General features: G+C 31.2%; 1 protein-coding gene across 1 annotated transcript in view; it reads left to right on the top strand.

The window, feature by feature from the left end:
• The window catches only part of RhoGEF64C (Rho guanine nucleotide exchange factor at 64C), a 319,583-nt gene that overhangs the window by 284,595 nt on the left and 19,423 nt on the right, over positions 1–15,565 (top strand). Inside the window, exons 5-6 of the mRNA XM_088230971.1 lie at positions 4,988–7,534; positions 7,636–7,913. Coding sequence (XP_088087097.1) covers positions 4,988–7,534; positions 7,636–7,913 — 2,825 coding nt within the window. The remainder of the gene's footprint in view (positions 1–4,987; positions 7,535–7,635; positions 7,914–15,565) is intronic.

Here is a 15,565-nt window from a genome sequence, read left to right on the forward strand (position 1 = left end):
AGGATTTGTAGTTTCTAAAGCAATTATTCGTACACACTGACTTCGTAAGTGTGAATATTACATATCACGAAAATAAGACACATCTTTGAAACTTGAAGATTTCCACGACTTTAGCTTTGCCCGCATTCTGCGCGTGCAATAAAGATTGTTAACATAATAATGATGAAAGTTGGCTTATTATAAGATATTCAAGTAAAATAAATCGAAAAAGAAATCTATGATTCATAATGAATTGTAGAATTTTTAGGTTATGATGATATTATGTGCTCAAACACAAAGAACAAAATAATACATTAAAACCAGTGTCTACTATTCTATGCAAGTTCAGAATAAAAATTTGTTTCTTTTTTATGTTTATAAGGTGCGGTAATTAAATTACAATTACCTTCCTTATTAGGTCAGTATCTTTTCCAAATTTCAATTGAAAAGTGCCATTTAACAACCATATAATTGTAAGTGGAATGATTTATTTAAAAATTAGCAAAAAAATGATTTGATACATTGATATTGTACTTTGAACTTTGAAAACATAATAATTACAATAATACAATTACATTATGTAATTTGTTTTACCGCATTTCGAGTTTCACGATACGAGTGTCACTGTGTCACTTTCAGGCAAAATTGCTAGAAACTAGACACCAAGCCGCAAAGCTGGTGATGCACCAAATTAAATTTAATGATTTATTTACGGACGTATTAAGTCCATTTAACAACGATAAATACATTTCTTGATAATATATACAGGTACAATTGAAATAAAATACATCTAAAAAAATGAAAGCTAGGATAAAAATTAAATAATTGTTACCACCGCAAGACAAAACCTGGTCTTTCTTCGTGATTGTTTAAATCTAGAAATACTCGCACCAAAAAAGTCCAGATCTTATCTTGAGTTTACAATGCGGCACAGTTGGTACATTGGTGTGCTGTGTGCACAGTTTGTGCAGTGCTATGTTAATTGTCCTCTCTAAGCGTCATTTCATTTAAAAATATACAAAAATAAGAAAGAGCGGCTGAAAAGATTAAGGATGCGAATGTTGATGGATGCAGAAAACAAAAAAAAACCGAGAAAAAATTAATGTGATAGAATTCAACAAATTGATTAATTCATTAATTCAAATTTCAAAAGGCAGAAGTGTAAAAATAAAAATATTCTTGCGAAAAAACGGTCAAATAGTCGGTTGTTTAACGTTACTTCATTATTATTTGTAAATCGGTAGTAAAAAACGATTTTGTTTTTTTGTATCTATTAAAAATTAAAATGGTAAAATAAAAATAAAGAAATATCGTTGTACGCGAATCAGCGGAAAGCGCGGTAGCAGCACTTCTCAGTGTGTACTTAATATGTTTTCTATAGCGTGAGAATTAATTGCTTTCGTTAGATACCAGTCATGTTCATAGATACATAGATGAACATGTGACGTCTCTACGTGATTATGAATAACGATGAAAGCCTCTGTACCAAGCGAAACAGGATTTTTCTCAAGAATGTTACAATCTGTAGGGGATAAAAACACTTTCAAAATCTATTTTATATCATATTTAAAAGTATTAGTTTTTACATCAATACTAACTTATTATTATTTTATTTGGAAAACCTTAAATTAAAGCACACGTCTTTTGTGTTAAGAATTAAAGAGTTGTCTTGCACAAAAAACATAAAAATATTTATTTAAAAAAGGGTTCCCACTTAGAACGTTTTCAGAGTAATATAATTATGAGCAAGTATGAGGAGTTAGTTTTCGTGAATAAATATATGAAAAAATACAAGTACGCAGCTAATCATCCACTTTTAATTTTTTACTTCTTTATATCAATATTAATAAAGCGGATTTGTCAAATGGCCAAGATAGTAGTTAATTGCAATTGATAGAATAAAAAACGTCATAATTTTTATTGTGTGGTGACTATTCACATTTTTTTCTTAACATTTTGCGTCACCCGTTAATGAAACTTTTGGAAAATAGAAAGGTAATCATTTACTTTGGAATGGTAAAATAAGGGTAGATTTGTTGAGAGGAATTTCCTACAAACTCATACTCAACTAAAGGAACTGTTTGTGATTTTACCGCGAAGAATTAACGACCACATCTACCATTATTCCAAAGGCTGCTCGTGATTTACCGCCTATTATTTAAACTATATCGCCAGTGTTTACATAATGAAACTCGAAGCTACAACCATCGTCCGTTTTTTAAAGCTCCGTGTAAAAAACAGAACTTTTATTAAGACACTTAAATATTTATTGCAAGCGCTGATACTCTTACACATGATTTTATGAGAGGTTGTCAATAAAACATTTGCGTTATTTGTTATTACTCTGCAAAGTAAAGTCGAGGCCCAGTTAGTATAGAAACGGACTTCACCACGACCAGAGTATGAAAATATTAATTTTGAACATTGACGCTTAAAACGCTAAGTATTCCAATTTTATCAAAAATATATTTTGATATTGAACAAACAGAATTCAAAGAATCTTCCGAAAATATCCCAATCGAAACTGAATTCTAATTTGTATCTTGCAATTAATTGTAGTAAGTTGCGAGTAAGCTTGCGAAATGGCTTAAAATAATGTCTTACAAAATAATAAATAATGTAAACATGCGTACGTATATACATATAAATATATTTATTGATTCAAAATTACACTCTCCATTTAATAAAAGTGAATTTATTAAGGCTTTTTAGGCTGCGCCCGCGTCAAGCCATTATAATTATCAAAAAAAAAATACCCAGTAAAATTAATTAGATTTAAATTTAATAACATGTGATTCAATATATTTACAATCCAGAAAAAAAGGTTTAAGTAATAAATGGTAAAATTGGAATTTTGGAATTCTTTGGAAAGAATACAATTTAAAAAAGATAATCAGACATAAATATTTAAATGTAAATTATAAATTATATAAATTTAGATTCATACATAATCAAATATACAAAATAACCATATTATTGAAATCAACAAAATAAAAGAATAATAGTAAAATATAGTAGTCAACAATAAATAAAAAATAAAGTCCTCATAAATAAAGGTTTCAGCTCTTTAACTTAACAAACATCAACAGATGGAAGAATTTAAAGAATATAGGTGTTCAAATATAGGCAGAATGGTGGATGTTACACAGTGTGTAAAGTGGCCACTTAAACCAGCCATTGACAGGTCAAACGCCCTGTAGATGTGTAGACTTCTATATTACCTTCTCTTAAATGTTCTTCATCTCTTTTGTAATATGTTAAATAAAGTAGTGTTGAAAAAAATAATTATATCATTGAAATCAATAGAAAAATAATATATATCTATAAACATAATTGAAATGATAATTGAGATATGGTTTTTCACTCTACACTAAGAAATAGGAGTAATAAATAATATGCCAAATATGATTAATTACTAAATTAAATAATACAAAAATACATTATGAGGAAAACATGTACATATGTATTTACATTTTTTTGCACCACAACAGGCCAGGAGGCCTGGTGAATTACATCACAGAGCACCCAGGCTTGAAAAAAAACACATTTTAATTTTTGTGTTCTCACTGGGAATCGAACCCGGAACCTTCCGTGCGTGAGTCAAGCGTCTTGACCACTACACCATGAAAGCCACCGTATACATATTTATTCACACACACATATATATATATATACTGGAACCTCTTTATACACGAGTAATTCATTCTACACAGTACCGTGTAAAAAACATACTAAAAAAAGTATACTAAAAAATATTACGCATTGTTCAATTAAAATTTAATTTTCGAACCGTGTTATATCGAAATTTTACAGTATATTCAATGTAGTATGTTAATTATTTTTCGAGATGATATAATCAAATTAAAACTCGGTAACAATACTTATGAAATAATACCTGTTCAACATTTAAAATAAATTTCAAATATCCTTAGAAGTGCGTGCATTCTCGAATTTTTTCATTATTTGTAGGTTTCGAAAAACCCCACACCGAACAAACACTTTCCCGGTGGAACTCTATGGTTGACCCGAGCGTCACAAAACGCCGCCACTGACGCCATTATTGGTAATTGAGCGATTTTACAAGGCGAAATGTATACTCGCGCCACGAATGTCGATAAAAAACAAAAGTTACGTTTACCGCTTATTAAACGACAGAAATAACTACGATTTATCGATGTGAGTGCCATTGGGTCGAATACGTTTAAAGAGAGTGATAAAGATATTTTCCTTATGAAAGCTCTCATTAGTTTCTCAATTGAGTTCACCGTACGAAATTGTTAAAAATCATGCGTCTATCTTCCATAACAAGAACATCCATTTTTTGTAATTTCAATATTTTTTAAGTATCTATTTATCCTTTGAAAAGTTTCAATATTTAATTTGAAAGATTTTGTCTTTTCAATTTTGATGTAAAATATGTAAAATATAATGAATCAAGTCAACCGTTTACGTATCACTCGTATGAATTAATGATTTTAGTCCTCGATTTATTTTTTGGAATAAAATAATCCAGGCTGTGGGCCCGTAGCTAGTGTCGCGGACTCACGGATCATATGTCTGAGGTTTGAACCTACTCTACTACAATTAAATTCTCATTTTCTAATAGTGAGTTATTTACAACTTGTTAAAAATGTCCCCCAAAATAGAAATATTTTAGTAAATCACGAAAACGCGATTATTTGTTTTCCTTTAGAAAAAAAGTTTATTTTTATTAAAACCATGTAAATAAATAAATAAAATAAAACAATTTGAGTAAATAAATATATCAAGCCACAAAGAATTAAAAAACACAAAAAAGACAATGTATTTCGTTGTTAGTTTGTTAACAGATGAACTCAAAATTTCACTTTATTAGTATGTTCTTAGGCTAAAATAATGGTTTCACGCTATAAAATATCGCCATTGGAAATAAGCCCTCCGTAATAATTTATTACCATCTATCATTTTCATTTTGCTTAATAAGTAGAAAAACTGAAGCCATAACTAAATGGTTATTTTTTTGTTACAGGAACTATTACAAGAAATGGAGTTGTACTGCGAAGGAGCTTGTCCGAACGCCTTACACTGCATGGGTCTCCCGAGCCTCCTACCTTCCTCGACACTATGGCACTTCGGCCTCGCCCTCCTCGAGCGCACTCTAGACAGGCATTTGTCAGCACTCAAAGCCTTGTCGAAATAATCAACATCGATAAACCATCTCGTCCTAAGGATCGTCCTCCACCGCCACCAACCCCACCTTCTGATTTAGATTCTTCTCCTAATGTTAGTTCCTCTGCAATCAGAATAGTTTGCGAACCTGATATCAAATCACCTAATATCCGTATAAAACATTCAAACTCTGATTCTCATCTTCGTCCTCTTAATGATTCTGATAAAATTATATTTAACAGACGTCACACATCTGACGGAACTGACAGATCAGAATTCATTCTTGGAATTGAAAATAAAAGTTTGCTTCTTCCAGCACCACCACCAAGAATTAAAATAAAAGATGCGAGGTTATCAATACCCATTAAAAAGGAACCCAACTATGTTAAAACCCGATTTGTTAGGGATAAAAGTATTCTTGATGAAGTATCAGCAATGATAGCATTTGATGTAGATGATAAAGCTACAGTTCAAATATCAACTGAAAGTCCATCTCAAAATTTTCCTTCAACAGGTATTCATAAGATATCTATTACACAGAATGATGAGACTGACGATGAAAGTAAACAAAACAAAGAAAGCAATAGAAAAACTTCAATACTGATCAATGGTGATGCGTGTTATTCAACAGTAAACGTGAATAATGATACACCCCTTTATCAATCATCCGTCACTATAAACGATGCATCAAGTCCCACTGGGGGGACAAATATGGGTAACACAGTTACCATAAGTGTTTATTCAGAATCAGAAAATTTTAATTCTGAGATGAGTTCTCGTCACAGCAATCAAATTTATATAAACAATGATAGTTCCTACTCACCTAAAAAGGTAAATGATATTGACGCAAATGTATTGAAAGTTTCTAATCCAACAATTTCTTCGCCAAGTAAAACAATGGTTGTTGTTGACTATGAAATGATAAATTCAGAAAATTATTTATTACCTTTAAACGAACATATTGAATCGAATTCTAAAGATAATGAAGAATTAAAGCCAAATCATTCAGCAAATTCTAATAGTACTTTAGAAAAAACTTTAAGAGGAACAAGGTGCCATGAAAATAAATCTGATATGAACTCAACTTCCGAAGAAATAAGTGAGCTCTTGAAAGACCCAGTAGAAGCAGTAAAAAGAAATTTAGTCCCTCATGTTTGTGGTAAAGCAATAAGTGATATGGTTAATCCAATGATTGATAGTGAAATAAATAATCCCATTAAACATGAATCTGAATTGAAAAATCTAAATCGAATTAGCTTTGTTGCAAAACTTTTAGAAGATCCTATGCTAGGTCATTTAGCAGAAGGTTTAGATAATGATCTTGTTGCAAAACTGATAGAAAATTCATTATTAAGATTAAAACAAACAAGAGAAAATTCTGACACTAAAGAAAACCAGGACGAAGAAGCAATGTCACGATTAATAGATGCATCGTTACTTAAACTACAAGAGGAACGGTTATCAAATGGAAAAAGTGAAGTTAAAAATGAAGAAAATAGTTCGTCATTAATATCGACAGAAGAAAACAAAAATAGTGCTGATATTTCTTCAACATCGAAAAACGAATCAACTTCCCAAAATAATTTACCTGGGAATACTTCCTGCTCACCTCCATACGAAAGTATGGAGTATGAAAGCGGAATGATTGGAGGAGCATCATCTGATGCTGAACCTCTTTCAGATTGTTACAATGCATCTGCTAGTGAATTATCAACAGAAGACGATAATTGCACTCGGTCTAAATTTTATCAAATGTTGGTCGACGCCACATTATCAGAAATAGAGATTTCTAATAACTTGGACGATGATCATCTTTATGAGTCAATAAGACTAAATGCTGATCCCATTTATGAGGAAATAGGAGATATGCCACCACCTTTACCTTTAAATCCTCCTCCTACATCATTATCAATGATGGATGAAGATAAAAAAAATATGACAAGGTCAATATTTGAAGGCGCTTCTAAATACGATATTTTATCATATTTAGTCGATGCAAAAGAAAGAGGAATCGTACCTGAAGACAGCTATACATTTAATTTTAACTCTTCAAATGACATCAGCGTTGAAGAAGAAGGAGACAGTCCTAAAGAACTAATTGATCACCAAAGACAAAGTTCAGATCTCAGTAGTAGAGTGAGCAATCTCTCCAACGGCTCTGATTCTAGTGAAGACAACTCACTTATAATAACGAATTTAGGAAATAATGAAAAAACTCCAGCATGTAAGAAATCCTCTGCGGAAATTGAGCGAAACGATTCTGGGGTTGGTTCGGAAACGAGCAAATGTTCTCGAAGTCGGTGGCAAGGGCATAATATTCCCCCAAGTTCGGTTTTAGACAATAACACGCCGATTCATTTATGTGAGGATTGCGATGGTGCAGTGGAGACTCAAGTTACAGATTCAGGTATGTTTTTAACAAACACAAGAATAACATCATTTAAATGTTTTATTTGTACTTCCGTATTTTTTTAGATGTTGAGTTGGTGATAAAATGTTTTTTTTTAGGGGTTATGTATGCTCCTCTCGTTTGCCGAAAATGTGGAAAGAAGCGTGCTGAGAGGAAAGAAATCATCACTGAGATTGTAGAGACCGAAGAAAAATACGGCAGAGACTTGCAGATTATTCTGGAAGAGTTCTACCAACCTATGTTGGTGGCTGGTTTACTGACTCAGGAGCAACTCTCGGCTATCTTCCTCAACGTGGAAGAGCTGCTAGAGAACAATCAAACCTTGGCAGAGAGATTAAGAGATGCGCTGGAAATTGCTGTAGAGCAAGGAGATGAGGTAAGCTGACTATCATGTTTTTCTTAAATCAATGATTTTGCGGTTACTTCACTTTTCAGTTAGTGGCGTTTATTAATTAACTAAAAATCACGATTACTTGATCTCACAAACCTAACTTTTACATGGATTCTAGTGATTTTATATAGCTGTAAGTAGTAAGTACAATTACTCTAAAGTGTTACAAAAATTGTTTCCTAATAAGTAAAAAAAAAAAATATTTTTAAAATTGTACTAAATAATATCCAATTTCATGATATAATAAATTAGGAGACCTGACAGACGTTGCCCTGCTCACACGTTGGCTTGTCTGCTATTAGCTGGTTCACCAAAGGTATTTTTTTTCGTTGATTTGTCGATAAACTTTATACTAAGGGACATTTGGCATCGATTTCGACTTTTCCATCGTTTCGTTTCATCGTTATATGATTTACCGTTACCCAAAGCAAAATAAAAAAAAATATAACCAGCCGCATATCAATATCACCAATTCTTCGGTAAACGTGATCAATTATTGATATTCAAATATTGAATTGAGTTGGCCCTTATCATAGCTGAATTCCAAAACATAAAATGAATATTTTAAAATTCAGAATTATTTTTGAAAATGTCATACTCTGTTCTTCTAACAACAGGGGTGCACTTAATTTATGATTGCGATTTTCAAAAATATATTGAATGTCAGTTAATATTTTTTTGGTATTACAAAAGATCCAGTAAAAAGAAAAAGATGGGTAGAAATTATAAGGAATTTAAGGAAATAATCTAATTGAAATCCACAAATATTGACTGCTGTAAAACATTTTTGGTATGTAGAAAATAACATGTTCCCATTTTTTTAGTAAATGTATTCCCGTGGAATGTTACCCTGGTAGGTCGATGAATAAAATATTTATGATCCTAATTTTTTTAAAGTAAAGATTGAAGATTTTAAGATTTACAAACATGCGCAGTGCAAAGCTCATTATTTTGCAAAAAAAGACAGGTAAATCGGTTAAGCCGTTTAGGGAGGGTTTAGTGACATAACAAGATATATTATGAATAACCGTTAGTTTTCTTTCATTATTATTATAGATTATATTCATATTTATTTCACCTTTTCCCTTAAAATATCCTGACGTCATTTTGAAACACGGAATGTTTATTACATCATAAATGCGTTTGAACCACGTTGAAACGTTGATGCTCAAAGTAAATAATGGAAAAACTCGTTTTGAGTTTTGCGTGGCCGCTATTTTTGCGGCTGTATCAATTATCGATTGCAGCAGAAAATGTCCCAGTAACCGGGGAGAAAGATTTAAAAACGATGACTAGCCACAAGTTCTAACGACTTCGTTCTAGAAGATTCTTGTAAAGTCATATGGATTGCATCAATAAATAAAGGATTGCGCAAGAATGCCAAACTAATTTTTAAGAAAATCTGTCTTTAAATCCATAATATTCAAGGCATAGTATTTTCTACTCATTGCTAATGAAAAAATACGGTTATGTAATTTTTTAAATAAATATTTGAGTTCTTATGATTTACCTAAATATTTAATGTTGAGGGCCTTTTTTAACGAATTATAAACAACTCAATGTAAAAAAAATTAAATTAAGTTGGGGTAGAGTGGAATTTGAACCACTGACCTTTGAGACGTGCGTTTGAGACACTAGCTACGGAACCACAACCCGATTTGACAAACAATATTCTTTCCTGCTGTTTTGTTTTTATTTACTATTATCCTATAACCAATACATGACGTACATATTTTTTTGTTTTGTAAAAAATGAATAAAATTCTCCCGATTTCACTGGCCATTTGATAATATTTATAAAATATCATATTTGCGTTCTTATGATTATTTGTTGTTATATTTTAAAAAAGGGATAATTTTTTTACTAGTCGTTAATAGCCGTGTTAGAAAATTAGAAACAAGTTGGGGTAGGGCTGGATTCGAACCTCGGGCCTCTTGGTCCGAAGTCCGCTACACTAGTCACGAGACCACAACTAATATTAATTATAAATGTTTAAACACTGATATTTTCATTTAAATCACCTGAAAAGCGTATTGTATAAGCTGTGATAAATGACGATGGATGGAATTAGCATTTGTGACAATCCATGAATTGTCAATAATCAATAAATAATTATAAAATCAAAGATAAATGAAGTGCATATAAAAGTCGATTTGTGCTTAAAATATTATGCACTAGGATGACATATATCAAAACCATTGAAGTTTTTATAATTTTATTTATTTTTTACACCTTAACATACTAAAAGACCCAATTGCAGTCATGTATAACAGGGAAGAACACCTAAGCTTGAGAAAAATCTCATTTAATTTTTGTGTTCTCATTGGAAATCGAACCCTGAGCCTTCTGTGCGCGAGCCAAGCGTCTTAGCCTATGTCTCCCTTCCCAGGAATCAAACCCGGGCTTTTAAGCTCGGTAGACAAACGCGCCAACCACTATACTACGAGGCGGAAATTTTTACAACAACACTTTTAAAAATATTGGGATGTGAATATGAAACTTACAATTTACAGTATGATAAATAAATTTATTTGTTTATCAGTGGTAGTGCACAATAATACCTTGAACACGTCCCCCATTCCTAAAAATATTTCAAAAGTTATTATTTTTTTAAAAATAAAATTGGTACAAAACTGTATGGATTAAATTCTCCTTAATTTTATAGCTGGTCACAAATTAGTCAGACCCACCAACTCCAAAATGTTTTATTTTGGCACATACTACCTGTTCTAGACTTGACAGTGTTAGAAATCGTGTTACAAAGGTATTATCTCATTCTTCCCACGCTTAGCATGCCAACAAAGTAGTGCTCCAGTGTATTGAGAAGAAGGAAGCAATTTTCTCATACAGAGATAAGCGTTAATCCAGTAAATATTCCGTGTGTAATTAAGCTTAGCACTAACTCCTGAAAATATCTGCCTGATTAGTGTTCCTTGCACGGTGAAAGATGAAAAGCCAGGTATAAGGAGACAAAGAACAAGAAGTGAGACGATACGGAATGAAGCTTAGAAGCGTCTTTGATAATAGCAAAATTAATTAATGAAACTTAACTACCGGGTGATTGATCACTTTAGTTTTGATCAAAGCTTTTAACTACGACAAAGTAATTTTTTTATTTACCTTATGAACATATTTTCAGTTTAACTATTACCTTTTTTTTAAATTGCAACAGGCCAAGAGACCTATTTACATTGGTGACTTACAGCACTGAGCACCGAGGATTGATAAAAATTACACATTATTTTAGTATCTTACCGGAAATCTAAACCGGAGCCTTCCGCGTTTGAGACGAACATCTATTCGTTTCTTTCATCAGGACACTCACTACCAACATGCAAATACTAAAATACTCTTTTAATTTTACCGCCACCGTAGTATACAAAGTATTTAAGAAAAAGATTTACAATTAAATTACAAGATTCAATAAAACATATTTTTATATATGTGTCAAACTAACGATAAAATCAGAACAGCAAATATCTTCGTCAAACAACTATGTACATTAATCATATCGAAAAATTAAAGGTACTCACTGCTAATCGGTGATGTATAATTTTACGGGTTCGACAATTTGACAACAAATTGCGATTATAAAAAAAACATTTTTGAAACTATTAAATACCACTGTCATAAAAATTGGTGCACTCTAGATAGAATGATAAATTTGAATTTAGTAACCGTACAAAACGTGCGTGACGATTCATAAAATAAGATAAATTATTGACAAAGAAAATCTATTAAGAAAAATATGACCGAGGCTACCCACACAATAACTTAGCCTTTATACCATTACACGTAGGAGTCATATTATTCACTTGACAATACTGTTTACATTTTTAGTAATAATCTTAATTTATTATTGGACTTTCACATTTTCAAGGTTCAATAAAACCTTGAAACGCGATGTATGGATAGTAATCATGGTACGTCCAATGAACTTCTAAAATTTTATTTTTAAATTACAAAATCATGTCTTATAAAATTAAAAGTTAAATCATTCCGTTTAACTTTTATAAACACGACGTTAGTCGCATATAAACGAATATAAAATAATGTTTTTCGACTATTCTCCCCTTTAAATCCTGCTCAATGTTTAGCATCGTATTCACCGGTGAATGTCAAGATCAAGGTATGATACGCCTCCATCCCTCCCAGACTTAAATCAAGCAGAGGAGGGCGTTTAAGGACGCAGTTATTTGGTCGGTCGATCTTGCTCACTTACCCTCAAATATTCCTAGAATGTCAGGCACTAGGTGTATGATACGCCTTCATCCTTCATTCCCTTCGGTCTGAGGCCAAGTTGAGGACACTGCTTAATGAGGACCCCGTAATTGTGTGATAGCTCAATCTTGAAGAAGGCTGAATGTCTGTTTGCTCACTTACCCATAATCTGTCCCTTTTACTAACACCTTCTAAATACTGTCTTGAATATTTTTGACAATATAATTAAAACACCACTCTTTTTTAAAAAAAAGCGCAGACTACATCATTTACCTATGGTTTCTTATTTTGAAAATCATATTAAAAAAATGTTTTGTTTGTCTGTGTTCGGTTCTGTGTATGAAATAGAAAGAACCAGAATCCTAGACGAGTGTTTTCTATTATATGGTTACCCTCAGATAAATATACTTATAAGAAAAGTCAAGTAGAGAAAAGTCCACCTCGTAGAGTCGTGGTTGGAGCATTTGCCTACCATTATTGAAGTCCCAGGTTCGATTCATGATTTTACACTGTAGTATTTCACTGTCCCAGTACCTGTACTTAAAACGTAAGACTGGTCACTTTACATTCCCGTAACAAATAATCGAGATACTATGCAATTACTTTACCAATGCAGTGCCTTATCCATATGTATTTCGAGGCCTTTATCTCTGTAAAAAAATAGAACTAGTTAAATTAAGAAAAAAAACATGGTCGGTAGATTTAATTCCTTTTTTAACATTTTATCTTTCAAAAAGAGCAAATCTTACGGTGAGAATAAATAATTGATTTTTTCCTTGTCATCAAACAGTGTGAGGTAAATTTATGATATTTAAAATGCTTTAATTATATGCTATAAAGATGTAGTAAAACTGTTCAGTCTTACGATCTATGAATCTTAAGCTTTAGGTGTGATTTAAAGGTGATGTAGGTTTTTTAAAGTGTAAGTTACAAACTACATCATGATAAAATAGTTATAGTATCGACAAAGAATATTAATTTAAAGTTTACATGAATTGTACGAAAGTTCACAAAAATATAAATAACGCATTTTTAATATACAAGTAAAAATCAGTTTAATCCCAATAAGCCGTAAGAAAGAATAAACAACTCAGATATCATACGCAAGGTCATATGTACGTTTTAGAGATTTTATTTTGACATAGAGAAAGTTTAGTTAATCTAATCGTAAAATATACTATTTATTGACCTTTTACTTGTAAAAATGATTATTTAGTATTTTATTAAACATAAACATTTATGTACTAGCAAATTATATTTCAAGATTAAATCGGTTAAGTTGCCCACTGTATTATTTTATTAATAATAAAATGGTTTATAAAAGCATTTGATAAAATAAAAATTGAGTTAAAGGAAAAAAATAATTTCTTTCTTTATCATTCCCTTTCCGCACCTTATGGTGCACAAGGCACTGCATTGGTACACCAATCATTTTTGTTTCATAAAGCTAAGATGATTAGTCTTATGTTTTAGGTGCCAGTCCAGGGACTGTGATATATTCAAGCGTAAAAACACCCTTTTAAATAAATATTTCATATCAACCATAATGGAAATTGAATCCGAAACCTTGAACATGGCAGGCAAATGCGCTTACTATTACACCACGAGGCCGACGTAAATAAATAAAACAGTTGTATGAAGTAAAACTTACATTTTCCGTATTATTATTATATTAGTAGGTATCCAGATTTTATCATAGGTGTGTAAATAATTAATTTAGTTACAAGTAAACCTTTATCAATAGTTCATAAATTTTAATTCAGTTTTATTATCCAATGAAATCAGAAATATTAAATGAAATTCTCTAAGATGTGGTTAAGAACGAAAGGCAGACCTTTAGCTGAAAGGGCATTCCGTGGTTATCATTCTAAAATAATATTGTAATAAACGAAATTTCATCACTGAGCAAATGGGGTAAATAAAATATCTTTACGATTTCAAATTTCAAACAATGTAAAATTTACAGAAAAAGCCTTTTTTTATATTAAGATTTAAACCGGGTCTAGTTTATTAGGAGAGTGTCATTCAACGACCTTAGCAACAGGTAACAGACACCACATCGTGACTTTATAAATTATACCACGCATATACCATAATATTATATATATGATAGCAGTGATTATAAAATTTTAAAGCAAACATGTATTAAAAGAAGCATTTCAGAAACCAGGTCAATGAATGAAGTAAAATCTGTTTGTAAAACCACGACTTTGAGACTTACAGTGTCTGATACTTCAAAGATTTAAAATAAGTCACGTTTCTTCAATTAAATAATTCCAACTAACTTTAAGGCTCAGCCATTTTCAATTATTTTGTTTTAAGCTGTTTCGTATTTTATTTTAACATTTAAACTGAATTCTTCACTTGAATATTTAATTTGTTTAATGAAAGATACAACAACAAAAATAACATTTAGTGGTTATAACCTAAAATTAGCCGGTTTATATTCACTATTCTGATAGCGTTTGAGTACCCATATTTCTTTCATTTATCTATTTATCGACTTTAAAAAATATTTTTAAGTCGGTAAATCGTCATGTAATCGTCGTAATGATATCATCATCATCAAGCCTTTATCCGCACTCGGCGGTACATACGACACTGTATTAATAAATCAAATTCAGCGTATCTTAATCATCTGTTACCGTAAGGTATCAGCCATACCTTAAGAAATCACCATTAAAAATGAAAACTCAACTACTGCACTACGAAACGGATGTTACTCTACTAGATTCTCATTTTCAGGATTTTTTCCTGAGAGTAGCCTAAAATTCAAAAACGCTCGTCAAGGATTCTTATTCAATTTTACACACAAAACTGTATTCTTACACAGACAAAATGAGAGCCGTTGTTAGATTACAATATTTAATAATAATAAATTATCGCAAAAACGTATATCTTCAAGTATTTTATTATTAGAATAATATTAAAATTTTTAAACAATTTAAGTAATGGTAGTATGTATAAAAGTAAGAAAAATAGGCGTGTATGCACGAGAAGACCTACAAATGTAGAACCTTCACTGGCCTGCCGCCTGCCCCGCCCCTATGGAGGAATGGTGTGATGGTTTTTTTTATTTTTTAAATAAGTGTTTTGTAAGCACATAATTTTTTAAACATATCTTCTTCTCTTATAGGGTAAAAACTTGTGTTTAGAAAGGGAGTTTGTCTTACATTCATTTTTATTTCATACAACAGGTTCCTTTAAATGAAATATCATATCTTTAAAGTTTAAAAGTTGCTTATTAATTAATTTTCATTATTTTTAAAGACTTTCCGCTGTTTCATATGATATATGATTTGTTTTAAAATGACATCAAATGTTATTAACTCCTTTTAACGTTCTTATGATTTAAAGATAAATTTTAATTTTGGGGGCCATTTTCAACGAGTTGTAAATAACTCACCAAAAATTAT

Source organism: Micrasema longulum, unplaced genomic scaffold, assembly GCF_059751315.1.
Source record: "Micrasema longulum isolate JH-2025_06_02 unplaced genomic scaffold, ASM5975131v1 h1tg000835l, whole genome shotgun sequence".
Lineage (NCBI taxonomy): Eukaryota > Metazoa > Arthropoda > Insecta > Trichoptera > Brachycentridae > Micrasema > Micrasema longulum.